This window comes from Bacillus rossius, chromosome 2, assembly GCF_032445375.1.
Source record: "Bacillus rossius redtenbacheri isolate Brsri chromosome 2, Brsri_v3, whole genome shotgun sequence".
In the NCBI taxonomy this organism is placed as follows: domain Eukaryota; kingdom Metazoa; phylum Arthropoda; class Insecta; order Phasmatodea; family Bacillidae; genus Bacillus; species Bacillus rossius.
This window is the reverse complement of record NC_086331.1, coordinates 35,437,533-35,460,678: the sequence shown is the minus strand read 5'-3', so window position 1 is coordinate 35,460,678 and position 23,146 is coordinate 35,437,533. Positions and strand designations below refer to the sequence as shown.

Here is a 23,146-nt window from a genome sequence, read left to right as displayed (position 1 = left end):
TGCTAATGAATTAGGGCATGATTTCAAGTAGCATGGTCATAGGTTCAAAGTAGCACTATTTTTCATCTACGAGAATTTTTAATTTTTGTGTGTGCACAATGGCAATAGCACTTGTGAAATATTAAACACAATGTAACAAAAAATATGATAAACCAAAAAACTATAGCTTACCCATTCCTTAAAATATATTTTTTTACTTCATTTCCCATTACTTGAACCCAAATAAATTTAAATTGAATACTAATATATACTACGCAGAAATATTTTTGATGCCCGTGTGTGTACAGCCAATGTTTATATTTTGCTGTCCTGCTAGTCAGCACTCTAGCGGTAGGGACCCGCCTGCGCCTGACACCACCTGACTTGCTGGCATCTAGTAAGGGAGTATTTGGGCAGAGAGTTTGAGCTTATTGTTGTGCACCGCGCCATGGGCCACATTCGCAAGAAAATGGTGTTCTTTTAAGTACGTATTATTTTAATTACTTGAGTAAATCAGTATTGTTAAACAGTGTTATATGATTATTGTTTTAGTTGTGTAACTTAATATTTCTGAAGTGAAATTTCTTTGGGTGCGATGAGACTAAAATTTATATTACAATTTCCAAGCCAAATTTTAATGCAACATTTTCATGAAACATTGTTTTCAAACGTTTCTGATGCCAAAGAGATATAAAGAGAGTACTTAAAGATCAGATTCCTTTGACGCGACTGCATCTGACAACCGTGACCAGGTGATCAGGCAACTGCACAGGATACAATAGTTCTTAATGTGTCATAATGCTTTGAGGCGTCTGCGACTGGCGACCAGAACATGCAACCAGCAGCAGTGCAATGCTACTAACCACACTTTCCCTGGGAGCAGTCTCTTCATGGTCGCACCAACAAGTGGATGTGTATTCTTGTGTGTCTTTAGTGTTTATTGTCAAAATGGTTACAATGATATTTTTTAATGCATCAACAGAGTAATTTTTGAAACTCAATTATGTAAATTATAACATTAGCCAGCTTTTCACCTGACTTTATCTGGTATGGAGCATAATTGGTTGAATTTGTCTTCAAGTCATCTTTCATTAAAACCCAAGACATAATTGAACTGTGGCACACCGAGTCGGAAGAATTCCCTAAACTTGTCATTTCTCAGCAAATGCCTGTCTAAGAGCGTAGAGAAGAAACCTTCATCAGCAAGTTGCCTGTACATAACACTAGCTTCGTTGTTCGTACTTTCATGAAAACTGGCCAACATTGTCGAGAACATAATATAATTGTCTTCTTCCACCAAAAGGTATATTAGAAGTAATATGTTACTTTTAATGCATCATTGTTCATGCTATCACAAAAGGAAACTCAATAGAAACACAGACAAATGGCGGTCGTCAGTCATTTCAGAGGAAACACACTGTCTCGGCAACCAGCGACCTGCGACTGCAATCGCAGTCACAGTCAACGGTCGCGTCAAAGGAATCCCACCTTTATGAGTTGAGATTTGAATTTCCAAAGAAGGTTCACTTTTATCACGTGTACTGAGTTACACTTAATCAATACTATATACTTTTAAAGGAAAAATGTTTTTAATAGCACTGTTTTGACTAGTGCTCTTGGAATGAATTAGACTGTTACTTTGTGGGGCGGGTGTGCATGATGAATTAGGGTGTATAGACTCATCAACATAAAGGTGACTGGAGACAAATCAGAGGTGTAACAATGAGCTGGAGCAACCACAAGATATCATTTGAAGAGGAAAACAGAAGAACCTCGGAAAAAAAAAACCTACTCGCTGCAATGCTCGAAACATTTCCCACTTACGAAATATACTGATTTAACACACCAGCTCTTAAATAGCAGTGCTCTGTAAGGTATCCATAATATCCTGCTAGTGGTTCCACTTTACAATTTACATGTCTGTTCAGAGACGTATGGCTTTGACATATTTTAAAATCATGAATTAATTATGACCCCTCTGCATAGATGAAGTTGGCCACATTGTGTGCTGCTTGACTGCATAAGGGAAAATGTTTGGAGGGAATTGAAAGAGTTAATAAGGTCTTGTCGAAGCTCAAGAAGCAATTTTAAGTGACATTATTCCACACAGATTCTAGCATAGAATAGGTATTTTCCCTTAAATTGCACCAACTGTACCAAATAAATCCAAAATGAACTCCTTGCCTTCATCAGCTTATGTAAGAAAAATTTTTATCTGATTTTGGCATCACTCAAATTACATATTTTTACATTTAATGTAAGCCTATAGCAATAAATGTGAAAAACTAATTTTGTGAATCCCTTTTTTAGACCAAACAACATGGTAAAAACTTTGATAATATGTTTAATAAGTTTTTATATTTTGGTATTCTTTAAAACAGATTGTCAGAATTTTTTTTCAGTTATACATTGTTACTATATTTTTATGAAACACGTTTAAAATAATTGTTATTATCAATTTAGTTTTCTACTGTTGGCATTATTTTAAACACACATAATTTAACAAAATACTTTTATGATAGGGAAGATGCCACCAGATGCTTAAGCACATATCCCTCTTAAACAAAGTATAGTAAACTGTTGATTATCCACTTTGCAGCTTATCCATGGCACCTAAAGCAGCATTTAGAAGCTTATTTGATTTTCAATAAATAACAGATAAAGGCTTGTATTGTGCTACATTTAATTGATACACTTCATTATGTAAAATCAAAAAAAAAAAAAATGTAATTGTAGAGGTTTAGAACGACTTTGATAATACTACTCGTACTGCCATCTGTCTTAAAGACAGGTCCATGCACAACATTGTGGCATAATGCTCTTTTGTCTACACTGAACCCTTTCTTCCTCTTGCTAATAGTGGTGACCTGGCTGTTGGCAGTTTGCTGCTAGCTTATCTCACTTATCTCTATTTTTGATTGTGATGTTACCTGTGTTGCAGACAACAATGCGAGCCACATTCAAACCCCATTGCTACAGACATTTATGCTTATATTGTACACTTAATATCTTATTTGTTGTTTAATGGTGTGCTTTAATTTCTGAGACATCTATCTACAGAAGCAAATTTATATTTCAATAAAATATTATTTGACTTTACTGTGAAAAGCCACAGCAAAAGAACTTTGCAGGTGCATTGTTAAAACTTGTGTGTCATTTAGCAACAAAAACAACACTTTTTGTGATAACTAGACATTATATATTCCTGTCATTAACTAAAATATTTTATGTTTTGCTAGTAAAATGTCATATTTTTTTGCAACAAGCCACTGAAAAAGGACTTTCCACTGGCATCTTGCAAAAAACTAGCCTGGATTATTTGGTTATCTTATCTTTTTGCCACAGTAAGAGGTCATAATAAAGCTTCTATGATATTTTTCTATTCAGGAGACACCTATTTATAAAATAAATTCATACTCAAATAAAAATTAAATTAATTTTCCCATTGGAAACCACTGGATACGGACTTAGTGCACACATTTGCTGAACCTTAATTGTCATTTGGTGTTTATGCTTCATTTTTTACAACACTTAAGAAAATGTATATTCTCACTTGGGTATAATTTTTGTTTTTGTTAAATTTTTGTTAAATTTTAACTTAAACAATTCAATTATAAATTATTTTGCTACAAGCTATTTAAATGGACTTCACAATGGGATGACTCTATGTTTACGCTGGCTTTGGTGACAAAAGGTTATATAGGATGCATCTCTAAAGTATTTATTTATTTATTTATCTGTAAGTAATGATTAAATGTTTGATTAACAAACTGCCCAAAATTTTCATAAGAAGCAACTTAAGACCAATAATAATTATTACAACAGTGGGAGTTTTAGATGTTTTAATACGCAAATGTACTGCATGTAATATACCTTGTGCATTATCCATGATTTTGGATTATCCATGACATTACGTGCCTCAAATAATGTAGATAATTGGGAGTCTATCAAATGTCCTTTCTTCGTTCCTTCATTTATCATGTGCACTCACTCATGCATGCATATAGCAACATACAAAACTTTTTTTACATACTTTGAAGTAGGGGTGAGCCGATCACCACATTTGCCGATCATGCCGATGCCAGAAATATGGCACCGATCATGCCGATTTTTTTGACCGATTAGTGCTTTAAGTTGGTTCTAAAATATGCTCCAAATTACTTGTAAAGTATTGCATAAAGGTACAAACGTGATCACTGTTGGTAAAAAAATATATATGCACTCTTACCCTACAAACAACTTAATGTGAAATATATTTTTAAAAACATAATCAAAAATTCAAAATTACATTTTTGTTAAACATTATAAATCTTCCATCGACTGTATTTTACACATAAACTTCACATACTCATATCACAAGAAAACATTTCACAGCTAAGAGTAAAAAAATATAACATGCATAGAGAAAACTGTTACAAAAGTGGAGGGAAAAGTGTTCAGTCTTTAAAGTTCATACACCCCATTCAGCACAAAATATTTGTCATTTCTTCGGGTAACTAGACATCCAGCTGCATTTTTATTCATGTGAAATATTGGAGGTTCTTGTTAAGAAACACCAGCATCCTGACCTTTTCTGGATTCAATGAACTCCTATTCTTACTGCTGATCAAACCAGCAGTACTGAATAACCGTTCAGAAGGAACAGATGCTGCAGGTGGGCTTAAGTATTTAACTGCCAGTTTCTTGAGCGACTTGAACTCTGACGATTTCCAATATAAGAAAGGACTTTCATCTGTAGGCAGCAAAGGTTCGGCCAAGTATTTCTGCAACTGTTGTCGAGCAGATACAGAAACACAGTTTTCAATGGAGGCATTACTTTTGGCAGCTATTAATCTGCTGTACACAGATGACATTGGACCAGACGGTGTTGCAAGTCGCAACACTTTACTTTCTGTTGGATCTACAGGAAGGACATTCTCAAGTTCCTGTAGCAGTGCCTGCCTCCCCTGTTCAGCAAATCCTGGCTCACTGAAAACACTAGTCTTAAATCGTGGATCTAAGATTTTGGCAAACCTGAATAAATTACTTTCAGTTTCAACATTACAGTAGTATTCATTTAACAGATGAACTACATCTTTTACAATGGAATGCAAGCTTGCATGCACAGTTTCATCAGAAAATTGTTCCAGGTCCATTTTCAATCCATTAACTATAGGGATAATTTCAGAAATGGTGGTCTGTGAATTACTGACTGCTAGGGTGGCTCTGTGGAACAGCTCAAGCAAAGGTAATACCTTCTCCATGAGATTCCAGTCAGCAGAGGACAAGTCAACTAGTAAATTTAGTTCTGGAAGCAAGTACATAACCGCTTTTCTTTGCTCAAAGAGTCGCTGTAGCATAAAAAATGTGCTGTCCCATCTAGTGGGTTCATCTTGCTTTAGACGATTTTTTGGCAAACTGTTTTGTTGTTGAAATTCTGCCAATTTCTTTGTGGCTAACACGGAATGATGGAAGTGGCCTACAACTTTCTTTGCTCGACTGCACATGTCATGCACATTTCTCTGTTTCAACACAGAATTATTAACAACTAATTGTAGTGTGTGGGCTGCACAGGGAGCTCTGTCTAGTCTTGCTTCCTTCATTCCTGAAATCATATTCTTTGCATTATCTGTAATAACACAGTGAATTTTGGATTGGCTGATTTCCCATGATTCAAGGGTAGTTTTCAAGAAACTGGAAATGTTACCTGCAGCATGGTGGTGAAAGGTAAATGGAATCACTTCCAAGCAGTACTCTAGTCTTTCCATTTCACTGGTAAAGGAATTAAAAGTTAATGACATGTAGTCTTGTTTTGAAATTGAAGACCACATGTCCAATGTTAAACTACCGTGCAATACTGACTTGAGAGAGTGTTTCATTTTGTCTTGGGTTTCATTATATAACTCTGGAATGAGTTTCCTTGAGAAAGTACTGCGATGAGGTATTGTATATCTGGGTTCCAAATATGCCATGAGATTGCAAAAACCTGGAATGAAGTAAAAAAAATTATTAATTCATTATAAAATAACAAAGGGCAGACTGTGTTTGAGCTTACACTGTTAGTTGAGCTTTCAATGGTAGTCTACTTTAAGTAAGCAAAATATATAAGTTAATGACTTATATTTGAGATCACAATGTTTTTTATGCAACTGAGGCTAAATTTTATTGTATTGCATAAACAAAATTAATAGAAAAACTATTCTTACCGGGATCTTCAACGAAACTGAAAGCTGTAAGTCCATGCACACCATTTCGGTTATAAGTCGCGTAATTTTAACAGCTTTTGGGCTAGTTTGTGGAAGTGGTGTTTTCTTTGCGAAGAGTTCTAACACCCAAGTTTGTTTCAGTCCGTCAGACTTGTGTAGCTTGGCAGGCGTACTGTGTATTTTAATTCTGGCACCAGAAGTAGTTGCATCCGACATACTTTCATGACTTGCATCGCTGTCTGTCATTGTTTCCATTTTCAATATATCTGCATTTATTTCACGGTCATGAAATGACATTAAATGTCTCGACAAATTTGTGGTGTTGAAGCCACGTGTCAAATTTCCACCACGCGAAATTTCGGCGTTGCAAAGGTTGCATCTCGCTTTCCCCTCATCACCCACAACAACGGTAAAATGTTTCCAAACAAAGCTGCTTTTCTTTGACATTTGCAATGAAAATGCAATATTTTAACTGGAAACTATAAAAACTCCAACTTTTAACGCTGATTTTCAAAACATGAAGAAAATGACTAAACGAAAACCGTGATGAAAATACTGTTGTAAACACGCCAGACAGTCGAGGTCAACTATCGCAGTTTGTTACACAATCGATTAGAAATAGATTGTTTTCAATCGAGTCTTCCAAATACATACCCGTGTTTTATCGCACAATCGTTCACCGTTATTTTAAGACCATAGAAAAGAAAGTATATAAGACGTCCAAATTAGGAGGGGAAAAAAATGTCGCAATATGTTTTGGTCCCGCTGTTAGATTCTAACTGCTTTGATTATGTAGTTTTCCCATATAAAACAATGTATTTTATAGTTGAAATCTATTATTCATTTGGATTTTACCGTTTACGTATTAAATTTACAGAAATACGAAGTTGTCTGATGTGTAAATATTCTTTTAAAGATATTTTCAAACGTTTTAACCTTTATCTGTTTGTCTTCGTCGCCGCTACGTATCGCATAATATGAAAATGTAGCCGGTTGGCATTATTCATGTTTAATTATGTTGATTCCAATGTAGAGCGAGCGCACGTCGTCGAATATCGATATCGATAGCTCGCCGTACGCATGCAACGTGCGCGCTCTTTCTCTTGTTGAGGAAAGTGTGTACTACGACGATAGTTCAGAAAACAAACCTGGACGACGTAGCAAACATATAAACACAACGATGAAAATAAACAAGTAATATGAACAACACGACGAAATGCGTTTTCTTTTTTTCTATTTTAAGTTGGACAAAATGTTTTTGTTGCAGGACTTATTAAATGGTGTGGTGTGCTTTTGTTTACTCTTTTTAAACAAATGTACTTTTCATGAATATGTTTATTTTTTAAGAATAACTTTACTTAATTTTTTTCTGCAGACAAGATTAAAACACGTAAGTAACGTAAATGTTACTTAAAAACGTCAAGCAACAGTTTGAAGCAAAAAATATGTCGGCGCTTTTGTGTTACGTAAAGAGATTTTTTTTTTTATCTTCAGGAAGCGGTAATCGGCAAAAAGGATCGGCATGCATGACGCCGATCATACAAATGGCAAAATGACCAAAATCGGCCGATCTTAATAATCGGCAATCGCCATCGGCTCACCCCTACTTTGAAGTGTTCAGCTTACAAATTTACAGTTATAGCATCTCTGATTGTGGAACTTACAGGAATCCTACAGGCACCAAGAAATCCTACAGCAGTTGTCTCTGTGGTGACAGCAGGTGTTGGTGATGACGGCTCCATGGCCAAGGAGGACTGTGCATCACCCTAGACAAAAAAAAAAAAGGCTTAGCAAAACCAAATATTTAGACTACAGAAAATGCTTTATACTTTCAAATTTAAAATCATAGATTTGGCTCACTAATGTGTGTGCTTTTGTAATCTCAGTTTTTGTTGTAACCACATTAATACAAATCTGAACTGACCATGTTTTGACACTTTGAAATTAAAGAAAAAATTTCACTATTTAACATAATTACTTTTTATAACAATTTTTATTTCATCCAAACATATTAACTCAGTATCTCAACTTATAACCATATTATCGAGCACTTAAACTTATTGTTATTAAGCATGTGCAAACAACAAAAAATAACACTAGTCACTTAAAATATCAGCCGAGTAAAATTCAAACTGAATTAATGGTACTGTAAAAATAATTTGCATAAAAGAGTGCTTTTGTATTAACAGAATTAATGATAGTGGGGATAAAAATTCAAACTTAATAAAAAACATTAATAGACAGTACATTAATTGGCAGTTTAATTATAGTGAAACTAGTTTATTTGTGATATACATGAGATAAATATAAGATGCAAAAAATTTCAAAATAGGCTTTTTTTGTTTAGGCACTAAATAGGACCACAGAAAACTTGTGAAAAATAGAGGAAAGTGTATAGTCAAGAATGTAAGAAATACACACTATTTTACAAATTGGCAGTTCAGTAAATAAAAAAACATACAATCAAGCAAATAATGAATACATACACCAATATCACATAAAAATTCCAAAGTTAGACCACACAGCGATAGCAAGAGATGAGGGATACACTGTAATATGAAAATACTAAAGCAACAGCAGATAAATTAGTGTTCTTTGCTCCTTACATTACAGTATCTATGTAATTTGATACATGAAAACTATTTTCAGTAAAATAATACAACATATAAATTATATAGTTAAAAATTAAAACAAATAACTATGATAAAACAGAAACACCATTCACTTTTATTACTTAAGAATAAGTATAATTTTACATACAATTAAAAGCCATTTGGACAGTCTTACAGAAATCTGAACCCTACCAAAGCAAATTCACACCAAGCAACTAACACAGTAAAGCCCACAAAGCGAAGTAATTGACAAGAGATAATACATGTTTCATGTAACTGTGAAAATACTTAGTAGAAAAAGTTTTCAAATAAGTTTTTTTATTTAGTGACAACAATTATATTAAATACAAAGCTACTTAAAATACATTAAAAACATAGCTACCTAAACACATAGCTATCATTAACCAATTTCAATGCCAAAAATTATAGTTTTAAGGCCTTTTATGAGTTTGTTAGTGTAAAATTTTATTACGTTGAAAAGTCAAGTTTAATGTGAGCCACTATTGCTTCACATTACATACTATCCCTAAGCTTGTAGCGCATGGTAAACTATATTATATAGGTCCATCTGAGTCACTGTGTGGCTCACATACAGCTGTATTCTTGGTGGCATCGTGAGCCACCAGTGTACAACAGAAAATGCATTTCTCCAAATGACATCAACGGTGTTGTCTCAGAGATAAAATTGGAAATGTAAAGAATCAAAACTTGTTTACTTGGCAGAATGTTTTTGTTGACAAAGTGTTTTGGCACATTAACTGTTGTTTATTACTAACTTTGTTATGTTATGTAATTTTTTCCAAGTGAGAATATTACATAAGCCAAAGATTCCTCCCTTAAAATTTACAAGAGGAGAAACTATAGCTCTCAAATAACTACGGTGGGTTAAGGATTTCTGTGTCCTGAAAGCTAAGGAAAATGCCACCATAATCCCCAACAATGAAGATTAAGAAACCAAAATGCCCAGTTAGTTATCAGATCTGGTGTATCAAGCAAACAACCGACAAATACATTATAACTTGTACTGATTATGGTACGCAGTGGGCTAACACCAAAGAAGTGCTCCAGAGGTTGCCCAACTTTTATTAGACAATATAACATACAAAGATTCTAGCCCAGGTTCAATCCTATCAGTTTAGTTCAGTATTAGTTCAGGAACTGTTAAGGTGCATGGACATCCAAAGGACAATGACCTCACGCTACCAACCACAAACGGAGTTGTGGAATGCCTACATTTTTCCTTAACAATGATGATGTGACTTTATGAAGCATCCAATAGGAAGCTTTGCATCAGAAACAGGCCAATTTGATACCAATTGTTGAATTTAAGCCAATAATTGAATAAGTCCGTCAAATGGATATTGTTATCTACATTAAGAACAATATTTTTTAAAACGTGGAATTTCTAAACGCTGAGCTCTATGAAAACATAACTACAATGATGTTAACCCCATTAAACAATGCCATTTACAAAATGATAAATTCCACTACAGCATTACAGTAGAACCCTGCTATAATGTTTTTCAAAGGAGCACAAGAAAAACACATTATAAGCAGGAAAACGTTATAAGCAGGAAATCTCAATTTAGCACTTAACAATGTTCGAGCTTTGTACAAATGGACTCACAAAGCTATGTAAACAACTTTAATGTTAAAACCAAAGTTAGTATACTTGATACATGAATTTTATAAAACAAGCCAACCATTTTTCAACTTCGTCTTGTTCCCTGGTTAAATTTTGTTTGTCTTTAAAGATACACTGCCACATTTTTTGTAAAATTGTCTCACGATTCATGATGACTACATTAAGAGTGAGAACGTCTACTTCTTCGCCACCTGAAAATGTTTAATTTTGGGATTCCTACGTATGTTTGAAAAAAAAAATTATTTATAAGCAATAGAAAACACTTTTAGTTATGCCCTCGCTCAATGAATGGCAACATAAATATCATAGGACTATGTACGTGCATCTGAATACCCACTGGAATGGCAAGGAAGAGAAGAGTTGACTAAGGGTGCCAACTGACACGTAACTATGAACATAAGTATATTGCATAAAATTGTATTTTAACAAACTTCATGTATTGTATGGCAGTGAGTGTAAACATAAACATACATAAAGGAAACTTTTTATCTTAAGTGTTGGAATAATTTGGTTTTAAAACATTTTTTCCCCATTTATTGAATGAGAAAGCAAACATTATAAGCAGGAAATTACACTATTTAAAAACGTTATATGCAGGAAATAAATACATTGTCCTTATGGGGGAAATATTGGGACTTTAAAAATATGACATTATAAGCAGGAAACCAATATATGCAGGAACATTATAACAGGGTTCTACTGTAGTTTGATTCAGTACTTTATTTCTAACACATTTTACTAAACACACGATAGACTGGAAATGCTATCTTGATATTCTCCTTCCTCTCGCAATAATCAGGATGGCTACAGGCTACTGGTTGATTTCAAAACTACATAGTTTTTGGTGACTTTCACACACAACCTGATATGGTCAAAAGGAATACACCTATCCCTCACTTAACACGTCTTCAGATTGCGCGGATTCATTTAGCGCGGTGTAAATTTTACTGCCCCAGTCTTGAATAGCAAGTCTGTAAATTTCAGTTAGCAAGAAATCTTGGCAGGTAAAAAAAAAAAGTTGAACACGACGCCACAAAGTTTGTTTCAACTTCTGTAAACAACAGATGTGCCGTGGGATACAGTTAGCTAAACAAGGGGGGAAGAGATGCGCGCGCAGGTCTGTCTACGCTATCGGCTGTTGTACAAACATCAGCTATGGCAAGTTAAATTGCGGCTATGGAGTGTAAAAGGACCAAATGTTTTTACGTCCGCGCATTTGCCGCCGTGCCGTACCGTTGTCGCCTGGCCACAAACCGGGCTGTGAACTCAGTCTTGCCAGTGGCAGGGAATTATTCACTCAAACAAAAGCAACGTCTGCCCATTCAGCTGCCGGTAACTGTACGTGCTTGATCACTCATAATGCATTGTGTTCAATTATTTCAGACAAAACTATGCATTGTGTTCAATTATTTCAGACAAAACTAGAAGTATTACAGTGCGCAGATTGTCATGAAGGCCACGCTTATGTTGGTCGCACTTTAGTTTTAAGCAAGTCAACTGTGCGTACAATGCATACAAAATAAGGACTCTAACGAAAAGTTTATATACGTAAGTCTGATGCTGTTGGTTGTACTAGCAGGAATATATTTGACATTAGATACCGGAACAGAAATGAACAGATTATTTACGTGGAAAAAGTTGTTAAATGAATGTTGCAATGAAAAAAAATAATCATTGGCCTGACAGGATTGGTGTGAACCAGGTGGTAATACACGAATAAGTACTTTAATTTTTAAAAAAATTAAAATGTAATTATCCGGACAGTAATATCAGTTTCACTGCCAGTAAAGGATGGTTTGGAAATGTATGCGATGTGAGTTGAAGGTCACGCCCGAGCGGGCAAGTCAGCCAGGCGATTGACGATAAAGTACATAACCACGTACGTATCTCCCGTTACGCGGTGTCGTATTTGTCATACAAATTGTGATGGGAGGCTTATAAAGATAAATGGTGTGACACATTTATAGTTAAGTGTTCTTCAACGCATTTATATTATGTCAATGGGTCCCGACGGGATACCAAATTTTAAATTGAAAGGCTGTTCTCATCTTTTAGTTCCTCTTTTAACTCAGTTATTTAACATGAGTTTAAAAACTCAAGTATTTCCTGATGTATGGAAAATTGCCAAAGTTATCCCGATTCACAAAAGTGGTTCTAAATTAAAGGTATCAAACTATCGACCTATATCTCTATTAAATTGCTTTTCTAAAATATTTGAAAAAATTATATTCAAAATTATCAACTTTCCCTTAAAAAATAGACTCTCTGTAAATAAACATGGCTTTACAATTGGAATGTCTACTGCTACAAATTTAATTACCTTCCTCAATCCTATCTACTATGAAGTCACTATCAGGGGCCAGGTTGATGCCTGTTACTTTGATCTAGCCAAAGCTTTCGATTCTGTTAGTCATCCACTTCTACTTGTTAAACTATCCAATTTTGGTTTATCTGACAACTTTGTTAATTGGTTTTCGAGTTACCTCAGTAACAGAAGTTTCTTTGTCTCTATTAACAACTGTATTTCAACTCTTTACAATGCCTGTTCTGGTGTTCCTCAGGGCGGTACTTTATCTCCTTTACTTTTTAATCTATATATTGATGATATCACACATGTCTTGTCCCACTCTACTGGTGTTCTGTTTGCAGATGATCTTAAAATCTGTAGAAAAGTCATCTCAGTCAATGATTGCATTTTATTGCAATCCGACATCAAGGCAGTTAATCTTTGGTGCAAATCAAATCTTGTCCGTCTTAATCATGATAAAACAAAAATAATTTCCTTTACCAGGAAATATTTTCCTATAAACTATGAGTACAAATTAGAGAATTGAATTCCAAAAACGACTGCTTTAAAAGATCTTGGAATTATTCTTGATTCTAAATTATTTTTTCATCAACATGAAGATTTTTTAATTTCTAGTTCTCGAAGAACACTTGCCCTAATTAAATATATTACTTACCATGCCACTAATTCAGATTCCATTATTTCTCTTTTCTTAGCACTTATTAGGTCAAAACTAGAATATTGTTCAGTAATATGGAACAACATTAATTCATCTGATATTGATAAAATTGAAAATATTCAAAACAAATGTATTAAACTTATTACTCAAAAATCATTTCCCCCTCCTAAATTAACATCACTTTTTGATCGGCGTGCCCTCCTTGACCATCTTTTTATTTCCAATTGTTATTCATCTAAAATCAATCGTAAATACATCTTAGATAATACTGGTTTAAGAGTCCCCCAGTATCATAGTCGACTTAAGTCTACTTTCTGTACAATCAAGAGAAAAAATGATATTATTTTCAGATTAATAAGCAATTATAATAGTTTAGACCCAATAGTAACAAGCTTAGCCAATTAGTAAATTATTTTAGTAGCACTTGCAGCCAATTCAATTAACTGTGTATTCTTAATCCACTAATTTTCTGTATTTTTGAATTTATTAATATTTTTTGTTTATTATTATTTTTTGTTTGTTTTGTTTTGTGTCCTTTGTCTGTGGTGTCTCTTGTGTATTGTGTGTGTTTTATTTGTATCGTGCACACCCCTGTAATCTTTCCTCAGAGTGTTGGTGTGCATGTCACAATTTATAAATAAATAAATAAATAAAGTATATTTTCCTACACAATTTTGGAACACATTAAATAAATTAGCCTTGCTATTTATGGAAACTAATGCTTCAGAATACGCTATTTTGAATAACACGTGCATTTTTAGGAATGAATTAGTCATGCTAAGTGAGGGATACGTGTACAGTGAATTGAAGTATAAGGAAAATACTACAAACATTAAAAATAGGAGAATTATACATCACAGGCTATAAACAGCTAGGAGAACCAAATGTAAATACAGCAATCTCTAATTTTTCTAGTTTGAAACTTGTTAAGCATTTCTACAGTTATAAATTAACAACAAAAAATATATGCTCTGAAGTATATGATTTAACTATCACACTTGTAAACTTAAATCATGCAAGGTTAAAAGCAATTTGTCCCCTTTATTAAATTATTAATAAAAACTATTACCAATCCTGAATTTTTGTTACTGAAATACAATTGAAAAGCATACTTGATTAATAACTTCATACTTACCCAGGAGTTAATAAAAACAATTCAAAATGTTTGCTATTATGATTTTACTATCACAATTGCAAATTTAAATCATGCAAGTAGAAAATATTATTATGTTATTATGTTATTTTGACATTAAAAGGGCATAAAATAAATTTCCCATAGCTTAAAATACGTTCAAAACTGCTACAAGTATGGACTTTCTTGGCTTTTGGGTTGTAGCTGCATCAAAGGCAAAGATTCACTGATGTTTTGGTTGACCTTGACTGCAAGTGCAAGGTCGACTGAAACGTTGGTAAAATCTTCGCCTTTGACGCGGCTACAACCCATAAGCCAAGAAACTTCAGACAATGGCCGCGAAAGCCTGTGATCATTCTTACTATAAATATGATTTTACTATCACACGTAAATTTAAACAATGCAAACAGAAAAAAAGGTTAGAAACAATTTTCCCAATTACTATAAAAAAGGCACATAAAAAAATTTCCAAACATTTTCCCGTAGCTCTATCATACCTTTCTTCCATAGATAAGTTGTGCGTCTTCAGCGCACAGTTCATCTAAGCCAGACTCGCTATCAGAAGAATATTCTGACTCAACTGGCTGGTAACTGTGTCTATCTAATGCCTGAAAAAAATGACAAATTTCTCACAACACCAACCAATTGAATGTTAGTAACGGTTGTAACCAGTGCAGATGAGATTAGTTGCACCGTGTTTGTACCTAAATTTTACTAATAGCATTTTAAATTTACATGACTTTGCATGCAAAATATTTTTAGTTTTTCAGATCTTATTCCAAATGCAATCAAGGTAAGGCAGCAAGAATAAAGTACGTAAGAAGAAGTGATTAGAGATGGATAAAAATTGCATTAAACTTCAAGTGGAATTAGACATTATATAACTCTTACTAATAGACAGATACATCTGTGATTAGTTAACCAAATGGAACCAAGTACATGAAGAATATTTCCTTCGAAATAAAAGCAATGTTAAGAAATATAGTTAAATTAACTATATTTATTTGCAGACACAATAAGAAACCTAAAAACTAGGTCTGTGCGAATATTCAATTTTTGATGTGAAGTTTAAATGTTTAAATGTTTAAATATTTGCAAAAAGTCTAATCAAATTACGAATATTGTTCTCAGCAAGGCTGTAGTACCTTTATTTTATAAAATAATGAATTGAAGTAAAAAAATAATAATATTTTAAGATTTGTAAAGTTTGAACTGATAAAAAGATTAACTAATTGGACCCTATAAATATAACACCATTCAATAAAAATTATAAACTAATGATGCATAATATTAATATTGAGCATTCATGAAAGCAAATCTGAATGCCACATTTGATTTTTTTAAGTAACCAACTGCTTTGTGCAAAACATATACAACCAAAAAAAAAAAAATATTTTCATGAGCAAATCTTAGGCTTCCATGTTTAAAAGCTTCACAACAAACACCTAGCTTAACGTCAGATGTAAAGCTTTTCATCACAACCGAAGCTTCAAATAAAACAAATACCAAATTTTCTGATGAAGTCAAAACTAATATTAAAAAGAGATTGGATTGATTCGCTTAGTCGGAGCTTCACACTATATTATTGACAAATCAAAATGTCTTCAACAATATAGTGGAGTTTTATCACTCTGTAACTGATAGATATCCAAATTGTGCAAAAATTTTCATCAAAAAAACTTTTCATTTCCAATGGGACAATTGCCATGGTTGTGTAAGTTGAACTCCGTCCGCTTATTAAAAAGATAACAATTTGATTTCACAAAAATATTGTATAAACCATTTTTTAACATTTTGGGCACTGCCTACGTTATATTACATAGACAGCGACCTTTGTGAAAACTGCTGGTGGCGTAATATTATGATGTCCACATTGTTCTGTAATGTTTGATTAGCCAATTTTTTAGTACACATTAGTAAATCTAGATAATATTATGGTGTCCACGTTGTTGCACATGATTAAATCTAGACGACATTACTGCACTTACGATTAGGGTAATGTTTCGCTTCACAGAGTGAGGTGGCATTTGAGTAATCTGCAAGTACATATTTTAGCCACTAAATCGTAGCGCTTTGTTGAAAAGACTGGTGGGTATGAATGATATGTATGAACTGATATGTTGTGTTTGCAACACCAATAGAAAAGGTAAATATAATCCTTTCATAAATTGTGCGGGCTGCACTACAGTTAAATGTCATGAAAACTGTGCTGAACGAGCAGGGACTCTTAATATAAATAACGGTTCAAAGACGTTTTTATGCTCTCAATGCCAAACTACTAATACTGTTCAAACCATGAATCCAAGTTCCACTGCTGGATCGCTTTCTGCTTTATTTTCTACTAAAGATAAAGGATCGAAACAGAAGTCAGCCGCCGCAAAGGGCACTGACCTAAATTTATCTTTCAAGATGTAACTCCTTGTGAAATAGGCGTTCAGACTGATGAATCTTTGAATAATGTCATTCCTGGAACGGAATCTTTACTAGAAAAAATGTGCGCCAAGATGGATGTACTCACAGTTCAAATGGAAGAAGTGAGAAATGAAAATTGTATTTTAAAAACATTATTGAATGACACAAGAAGTGAATTATCGCAGCTCACAAATGCTGCAGTAACGCAGCAGAAACATGATATTAATCCTGTTAATGCATCTCCAGGCAAGGCGAACTACAGCTGTGTTACACAACAGGGAGCGGTAAGTAGGTCAGTGAACAATAGCCGGTTACCGTCACCGCAGCGGAAACAGAATGTCAGGAGTGTACAAAATCACCCAGTCCATAGTCCGTCAGCTCAGATCAATTCAGTATTATCTAAAGCAAATGAATTAACAAAACCACAGCAAGATGAAGAAGGATTTACTAAAGTAAGGTATCACCAAAAATCAAAAAATAATTTAACAAAAACGGCGCAGCATTCTGAGAAAAAATGTGAAATGCAAATTGGTGTTAGAACCACATCCACTTTGAAAACTATAATGAACCCTAGGCAGTTTAAATCTAAAGCCGTGTTTGTCTCTAGATTTGACCCCTCAGTTACTGAAAGTGAAGTCATCATATATAAAAGGTGAACTTGATATCTCCTACCTTCGCGTAGCCAAGCTCAAGACTAAATACGATACATACGCATCATTCTATGTGGCTGTTCACGAGAAGGACTATGATAGACTTAATAATACTGTGTTTTGGCCTTCGGGATGCTTAATTACTGAATTTCGGGGTAGACTCCACAATGAACAAGTATTTGGGTATGATCAAGCCAAAAGTCAAGTATCTATCATTACCGATAGCACAAACCCCACAAAACTGCAGTCATCTGCTACGTCGTCGGAAGTAAACGAGGTGCCCTTATCATCATGTTCCACGTCAGCGTCTGGAGGAGCGCCTGGCCATTGTCTCTCTTCTGGCTAGTCCGTGTGCGTGCGTGTGTGACATTTACTATCAAAATGTGAGAGGTCTAAGATCAAAATCAATTGAGTTTTACGATAACTTAGCAGCTAATGATTTCGATATAATTTGTCTTACTGAAACTTGGTTTAATAATAATAGCATTAACTCGCATTACTTTGATGATAAATACCTCATCTTCAGAACAAATAGAGACCCAGCCTTAACAATGAAGGAAAGGGGAGGAGGGGTATTAATTGCTATCAACAAAAATAAATTTAAATCTGCTTACCCAACCCATGTTTTCGATCATACAGGAATTGAAGCTGTATGGATTAAAGTTAAAACCTCTCAAACAAATACCCTAGTGCTTGGTAATATTTATAATCCACCGGATACATCACCTGCAGTGTATGGTGCCTACTTTGAAGAGCTCGAAGAAAAGTTTGCCACATGCCAAGATAATATCCTTATTCTTGGTGACTTTAATGTGCCTGGTGTTGACTGGTCTTACATTCAAAAAACGTAAATCCTATTGGTATGACATCAAAAGCTAAAGCTGTGTTCCACTTTATCTCAGGTTTGGGTTTGTCCCAATGTAACGTCACTCCGCCTCCTATCCACCTTTTGGACCTATGTTTTTCTAATTTACAGCATTGTGTGGTTAGTAAAGCCTTAGAGTCATTAATTAAAGAAGACACATTCCATCCGGCTCTTATTGTTAATATTGAAATAAGTCTAACAATCAGAAAAGAAAATACATCTACAACCTTTATAAATTATAAAAAAAGAGACTACTTAAGTTTGTATAATGCTATTAAAAATCATGATTGGTCTATATTATATAACACTACTGATGTGAATATTATGGTAGACATTCTAACTACCGTTAGATGGGGTGACATTGGCCCATTGGGGTGACTTTGGCCCAATATTATTAAAAAGATTAATTTTATTATTTTGAAAAAAATTCAAGATGGATTCACAATGTTTCTATCTGACATTGTGCAGATATATATATGTGCTAACATTTCCCATTGCCATTTGTAATTTTTTTATGTTTACATGTTGGTAGCCATTTTTTATATGAACAGTTGATTTTTGCGGCCATATTGGAGTGCTGATACTTTTGTCTGCAAAGTATAGTAGTTTCTTCAAAATTTAAGGTAGGTTTTTTCTATTATGTCTTCTATATCTAAGTAATAATTCAATATGGCTAAGCTACAAAAACTACCAACTAGAATTATTTTATAACACATTTTTTGATGTCTTGTCAAAATTGTACTTTTTTGGGGTGACTTTGGCCCGGGCCAATGTCACCCCAACCTTTGAGGTTATGTGTTTTAGTAATGAAAATAAATTACTGTTATGTGTTTTAGTTATGTAAATAAATTAGTATACTATAATATTAAATTATTATCACTAATAAAAGTTTTTTTGATGTTACAGACGACTTCAGCAATGCCTAGAACATACAAAAGGAGACTAGGAAGTAGGCAATACATAAACTATTCACCAGAAAACCTGGCAAGATGTTTGGATGCAATCAAAAGTGGAATGCCTCAACGTTTGGCCAGTGGAACATTTGGGATACAGAGGAGCACCCTTAAAAATAAACTGAAAGTTCAGTCGTCTCCATGTACTGGTACTACTACTATTGTAGGCGGGCAAACAATTTTTTTGGCTGACGAAGAGGAAAGTTTTGTCACCCACATTTTGAAACTTTCTGAATATGGATTTCCAATCAATGAGCTAGAACTAAGGTTTATTGTTGCTGGTTATCTAAATAAACAAGGAAGGAAGGTCTCCAAGTTTAAGAACAATATTCCAGGATACGATTGGGCTAAAGGTTTTCTTAAGCGTCACAAAATCCTTACATCCAGGTTTGCAGCAAATATAAAGAGGGCGAGAGCAGCAACTACTGTTGAAGGATTAAGTGAGTTTATCGAAAACTTGGGCGAGGTTGTTGAAGGTGTGCCACCGTGCAATGTGTGGAATTTTGATGAGACAAATCTCACCGACGACCCGGGCAACAAGAAAATTATCTGTAGAAGAGGCATGAAATATCCAGAGCGCATTGCAAACTTCAGCAAAAGCTCCACAAGTGTAATGTTTTGTGGCAATGCTGCTGGTCAGTTGTTACCACCATATGTGGTATTTAGGGCAGAACATTTGTGGAACACATGGCGTGAAAGGGGTCCGAAAGAAGCGCGGTACAACCGTACCCGACATGGGTGGTTTGATGCAGCGACATTCCAGGACTGGTTTGAGTTTCATTGTTTGCCAGTTCTTAAAAAGCAAGATGGAAAGAAAGTTATATTGGGGGATAACTTGTCATCTCACATAAACCAATATGTTGTGAAAATGTGTAAACAGAATAACATATGTTTTGTTTGTCTCCCACCAAATACAACCCACATTACACAACCTTTAGACGTTGCTCTGTTTTCTCCCATGAAATCTGTTTGGAGGAAGATACTCAGTGACTGGAAGGAGACTGATGAAGGAAGAAGACATGGAACATTGCAAAAAGAACATTTTGCTCCTCTTCTAGGTAAGCTTGTTAGTGGAATCAGCAAAACATCGCCATCAAATCTCAAATCAGGGTTTAAGAAGTGCGGAATCGTGCCTATCGATAAAACCCAAATTATGAGACGTTTACCATCTCAGGATTTTCACATTGATGTTGGCCAAATAAGTGAGTCATTCATAACGCACCTCACCCAAAAGAAGAAGGACTTAGTTCCAACCAAAGAAGGCAAAGGACGTAAGAAGAAATTGAATGTTCCTCCAGGGCAAAGTATTTCTGTAAATGACTTCATAGCTTGTGAGACAAGTGCAAGTTGCAGCAAGATTCCAAAGAGAGCAAGTTCTACCAGCAGACAGAGAGAAAACTTTGAGCCATCGAGTTGTGCTAGTAAGAAGACCTCAAAGACGCCATTGTGTAATGACGGTTCCAGTGATGAAGAATCTGTAAATGAAGACAAATTCTATTGTGTTTCATCTGGACATAGTGAGGAGGATTCATTGTCATCAGCAGAAGTATCAGGACAATTTTCTGTCCCTCTGGAAAAATTTTCTCTTGATAATGACAGTATAGCATGTGGTGATTTTGTTGTTGTTGTGTACAATGGTGGAGAGTATCCGGGTGAAGTTATAAGCAAAACATTTGAGGAAATAGAGGTAAATTGTATGGTTAAGAGTAGCAAAGCCTGGAAATGGCCTGAAAGACCAGACAAATGCAAATATGAGTGGAGCAATGTTGAAATGAAAATTGAACCCCCAATTAAGATTAACAAACGAGGGTATTTCCGAGTCCCTGAACTCGAAACTTTTGTTATGAAATAGATTTCAAATATTGTTACGGTACATAAATAGTTTTGAAACTACGAGGAGTATGAAGTAGTTGTGTAGGTAGCTACCGTTACCATTATTCATGTTTGAAAATACTAACTAAATATTATTTCCATTTTTTTTTGCAGAAAATTATTATTTTTTTAATTTTTGGTATGTTATGGCCAAATTATTGCAGAATTAAATTTTTTTTATACATAATTTTATATTTTGACATTTTTTGTTCATCATCTATGGGGTGCATATGGCCCAGATCGTTATTTGCTTGACTTATTTAGGAAATTACAAGAATGGGCCAAAGTCACCCCACATTTGGGGTGAAAATGGCCCAAACTTTGTATATGCAATATTTTTCTGACATTTTGAAAATTAACTAAATGTTGTATTTTCATTGTGTTATACGAATGTAAAATTGCCTCAGTACTTAGCCACACTAAAAACACTGCACATTTAAATAAAAATTATGCATGTAACATATTGACCGTTACAACGATTGGGCCAAAGTCACCCTATCTTACGGTACTACAGTTAATCAATATATTATGAGTTACATTCCTGTCACTGTGAAAACTACTTATAGTTACTCGCATTGGTACTCAAAGCAACTTATACGAACACTAAAACATAAAAAACATTTCCATAAATTATACAAAAGAAACATGAATCCTTATTACTATGCTCTATTTTCACAGAAACGTAAAGAGGCTAAATATCTCATTTCAAGAGACAAAAATTTTTGGTTACAAACTCTAAACAACAAAATCAAACAAAATCCAAAATTTTTTTTGGCATTACATAAAAATCATGAAAGAAGGATACAATCAGCCATTCTCTCTCAAGGTCAATGATACTGTCACTAATGACACATTTTGTATTGCAAACGGTTTTGCAAACTATTTTTCTAGCGTATATGTAACTCCAGCCAATAACAGTACTCCTTTGATATCTGATAATACTGCTTGTTCCATTCCTATGTCCACTATTACTGAGAGTCTTGTACTTTAGGGGGTCAAATCCTTGAAATCTACTATGTCAACAGGTCCAGATGGTATTCCTAATTTCATAATAAAAGGATGCTCTCTGGTTCTTGTTCCTATCCTTCAGTTTATATTCAATAGCAGTATCAAAAACAGCATCTACCCCAATAAATGGAAAACTGCCAAGGTCATTCCTATACATAAAAAAAGGTAGTAAATTTAATGTCACAAATTATAATTTAAAATATAAATGGATTTGCTAAAGTTTTTGATAAAATAATATTTAAGGACCTTGATTTCAATCTCAAAAATAAACTATCTGACTGTCAGCATGGTTTCAGAATTGGAAAATCTACTACAGTAGAATCCCGTTATAGCGAGCACGGTAATAGTGAGAACACGGCTATAACGAGGTCTTTTTGAGGAATTTACGGCGTGATCGCGTGAAGCGCGCCTTGGTTATTTGTCTGCTATATCTTCACCCCTCTCGCTCGGCACTACCCATCTTGCCGTTGACGCCTGTCACATTCTTCAACCTTGCAGTCGCCACCTAAGTGCGTGTCTTTAAAAATAGAATCCCGTCCTTTCTTTCTTTTATCAAACTTCCGCTTGGCTTCAAGGCCAAGGTATGCTCGACTCGAATAAACCAAGCCTTTGAATATACATATACTTGTACGCATTTCTTATTATTTATAAAATAGACAAAATATATTTTTTCCCGCCATTAAACATAACAATGCACATTTTTTTTTTAAAAATATAAATGCTTTTAATTAATTTGTTGGAACATTTTCATTAACGAATAATAACATTGTTTATAACTATGTTAGGCCAAAAACGTCAGAGCCGTCTTTATACTTGTTGCTAACTGATCGCGTTAATAATACACAAATATTTATAAACTTGTTTGGA

At 34.3% G+C, this 23,146-nt stretch overlaps 2 protein-coding genes across 2 annotated transcripts in view; both read right to left on the bottom strand.

The window, feature by feature from the left end:
- Positions 1 to 23,146, bottom strand: part of LOC134529237 (glucose-6-phosphate exchanger SLC37A2) — a 79,138-nt gene that overhangs the window by 7,526 nt on the left and 48,466 nt on the right. Inside the window, exons 5-6 of the mRNA XM_063363123.1 lie at positions 15,017 to 15,127; positions 7,829 to 7,930 (exon numbers count right to left, since the gene is read on the bottom strand). Of these exons, the coding sequence (XP_063219193.1) occupies positions 7,829 to 7,930; positions 15,017 to 15,127 (213 nt within the window). The remainder of the gene's footprint in view (positions 1 to 7,828; positions 7,931 to 15,016; positions 15,128 to 23,146) is intronic.
- On the bottom strand, positions 76 to 7,815 carry LOC134529235 (zinc finger BED domain-containing protein 4-like). Its single transcript, XM_063363121.1, has one exon. The coding sequence runs from the start codon at positions 5,928 to 5,930 to the stop codon at positions 4,500 to 4,502; it is 1,431 nt and encodes a 476-aa protein (XP_063219191.1). The 5' UTR covers positions 5,931 to 7,815; the 3' UTR covers positions 76 to 4,499.

What these genes read in the sequence shown, in the direction of transcription:
- LOC134529235 (XM_063363121.1), bottom strand. Translation starts at nt 5,930, where the DNA reads ATGGCATATTTGGAACCCAGATATACAATACCTCATCGCAGTACTTTC.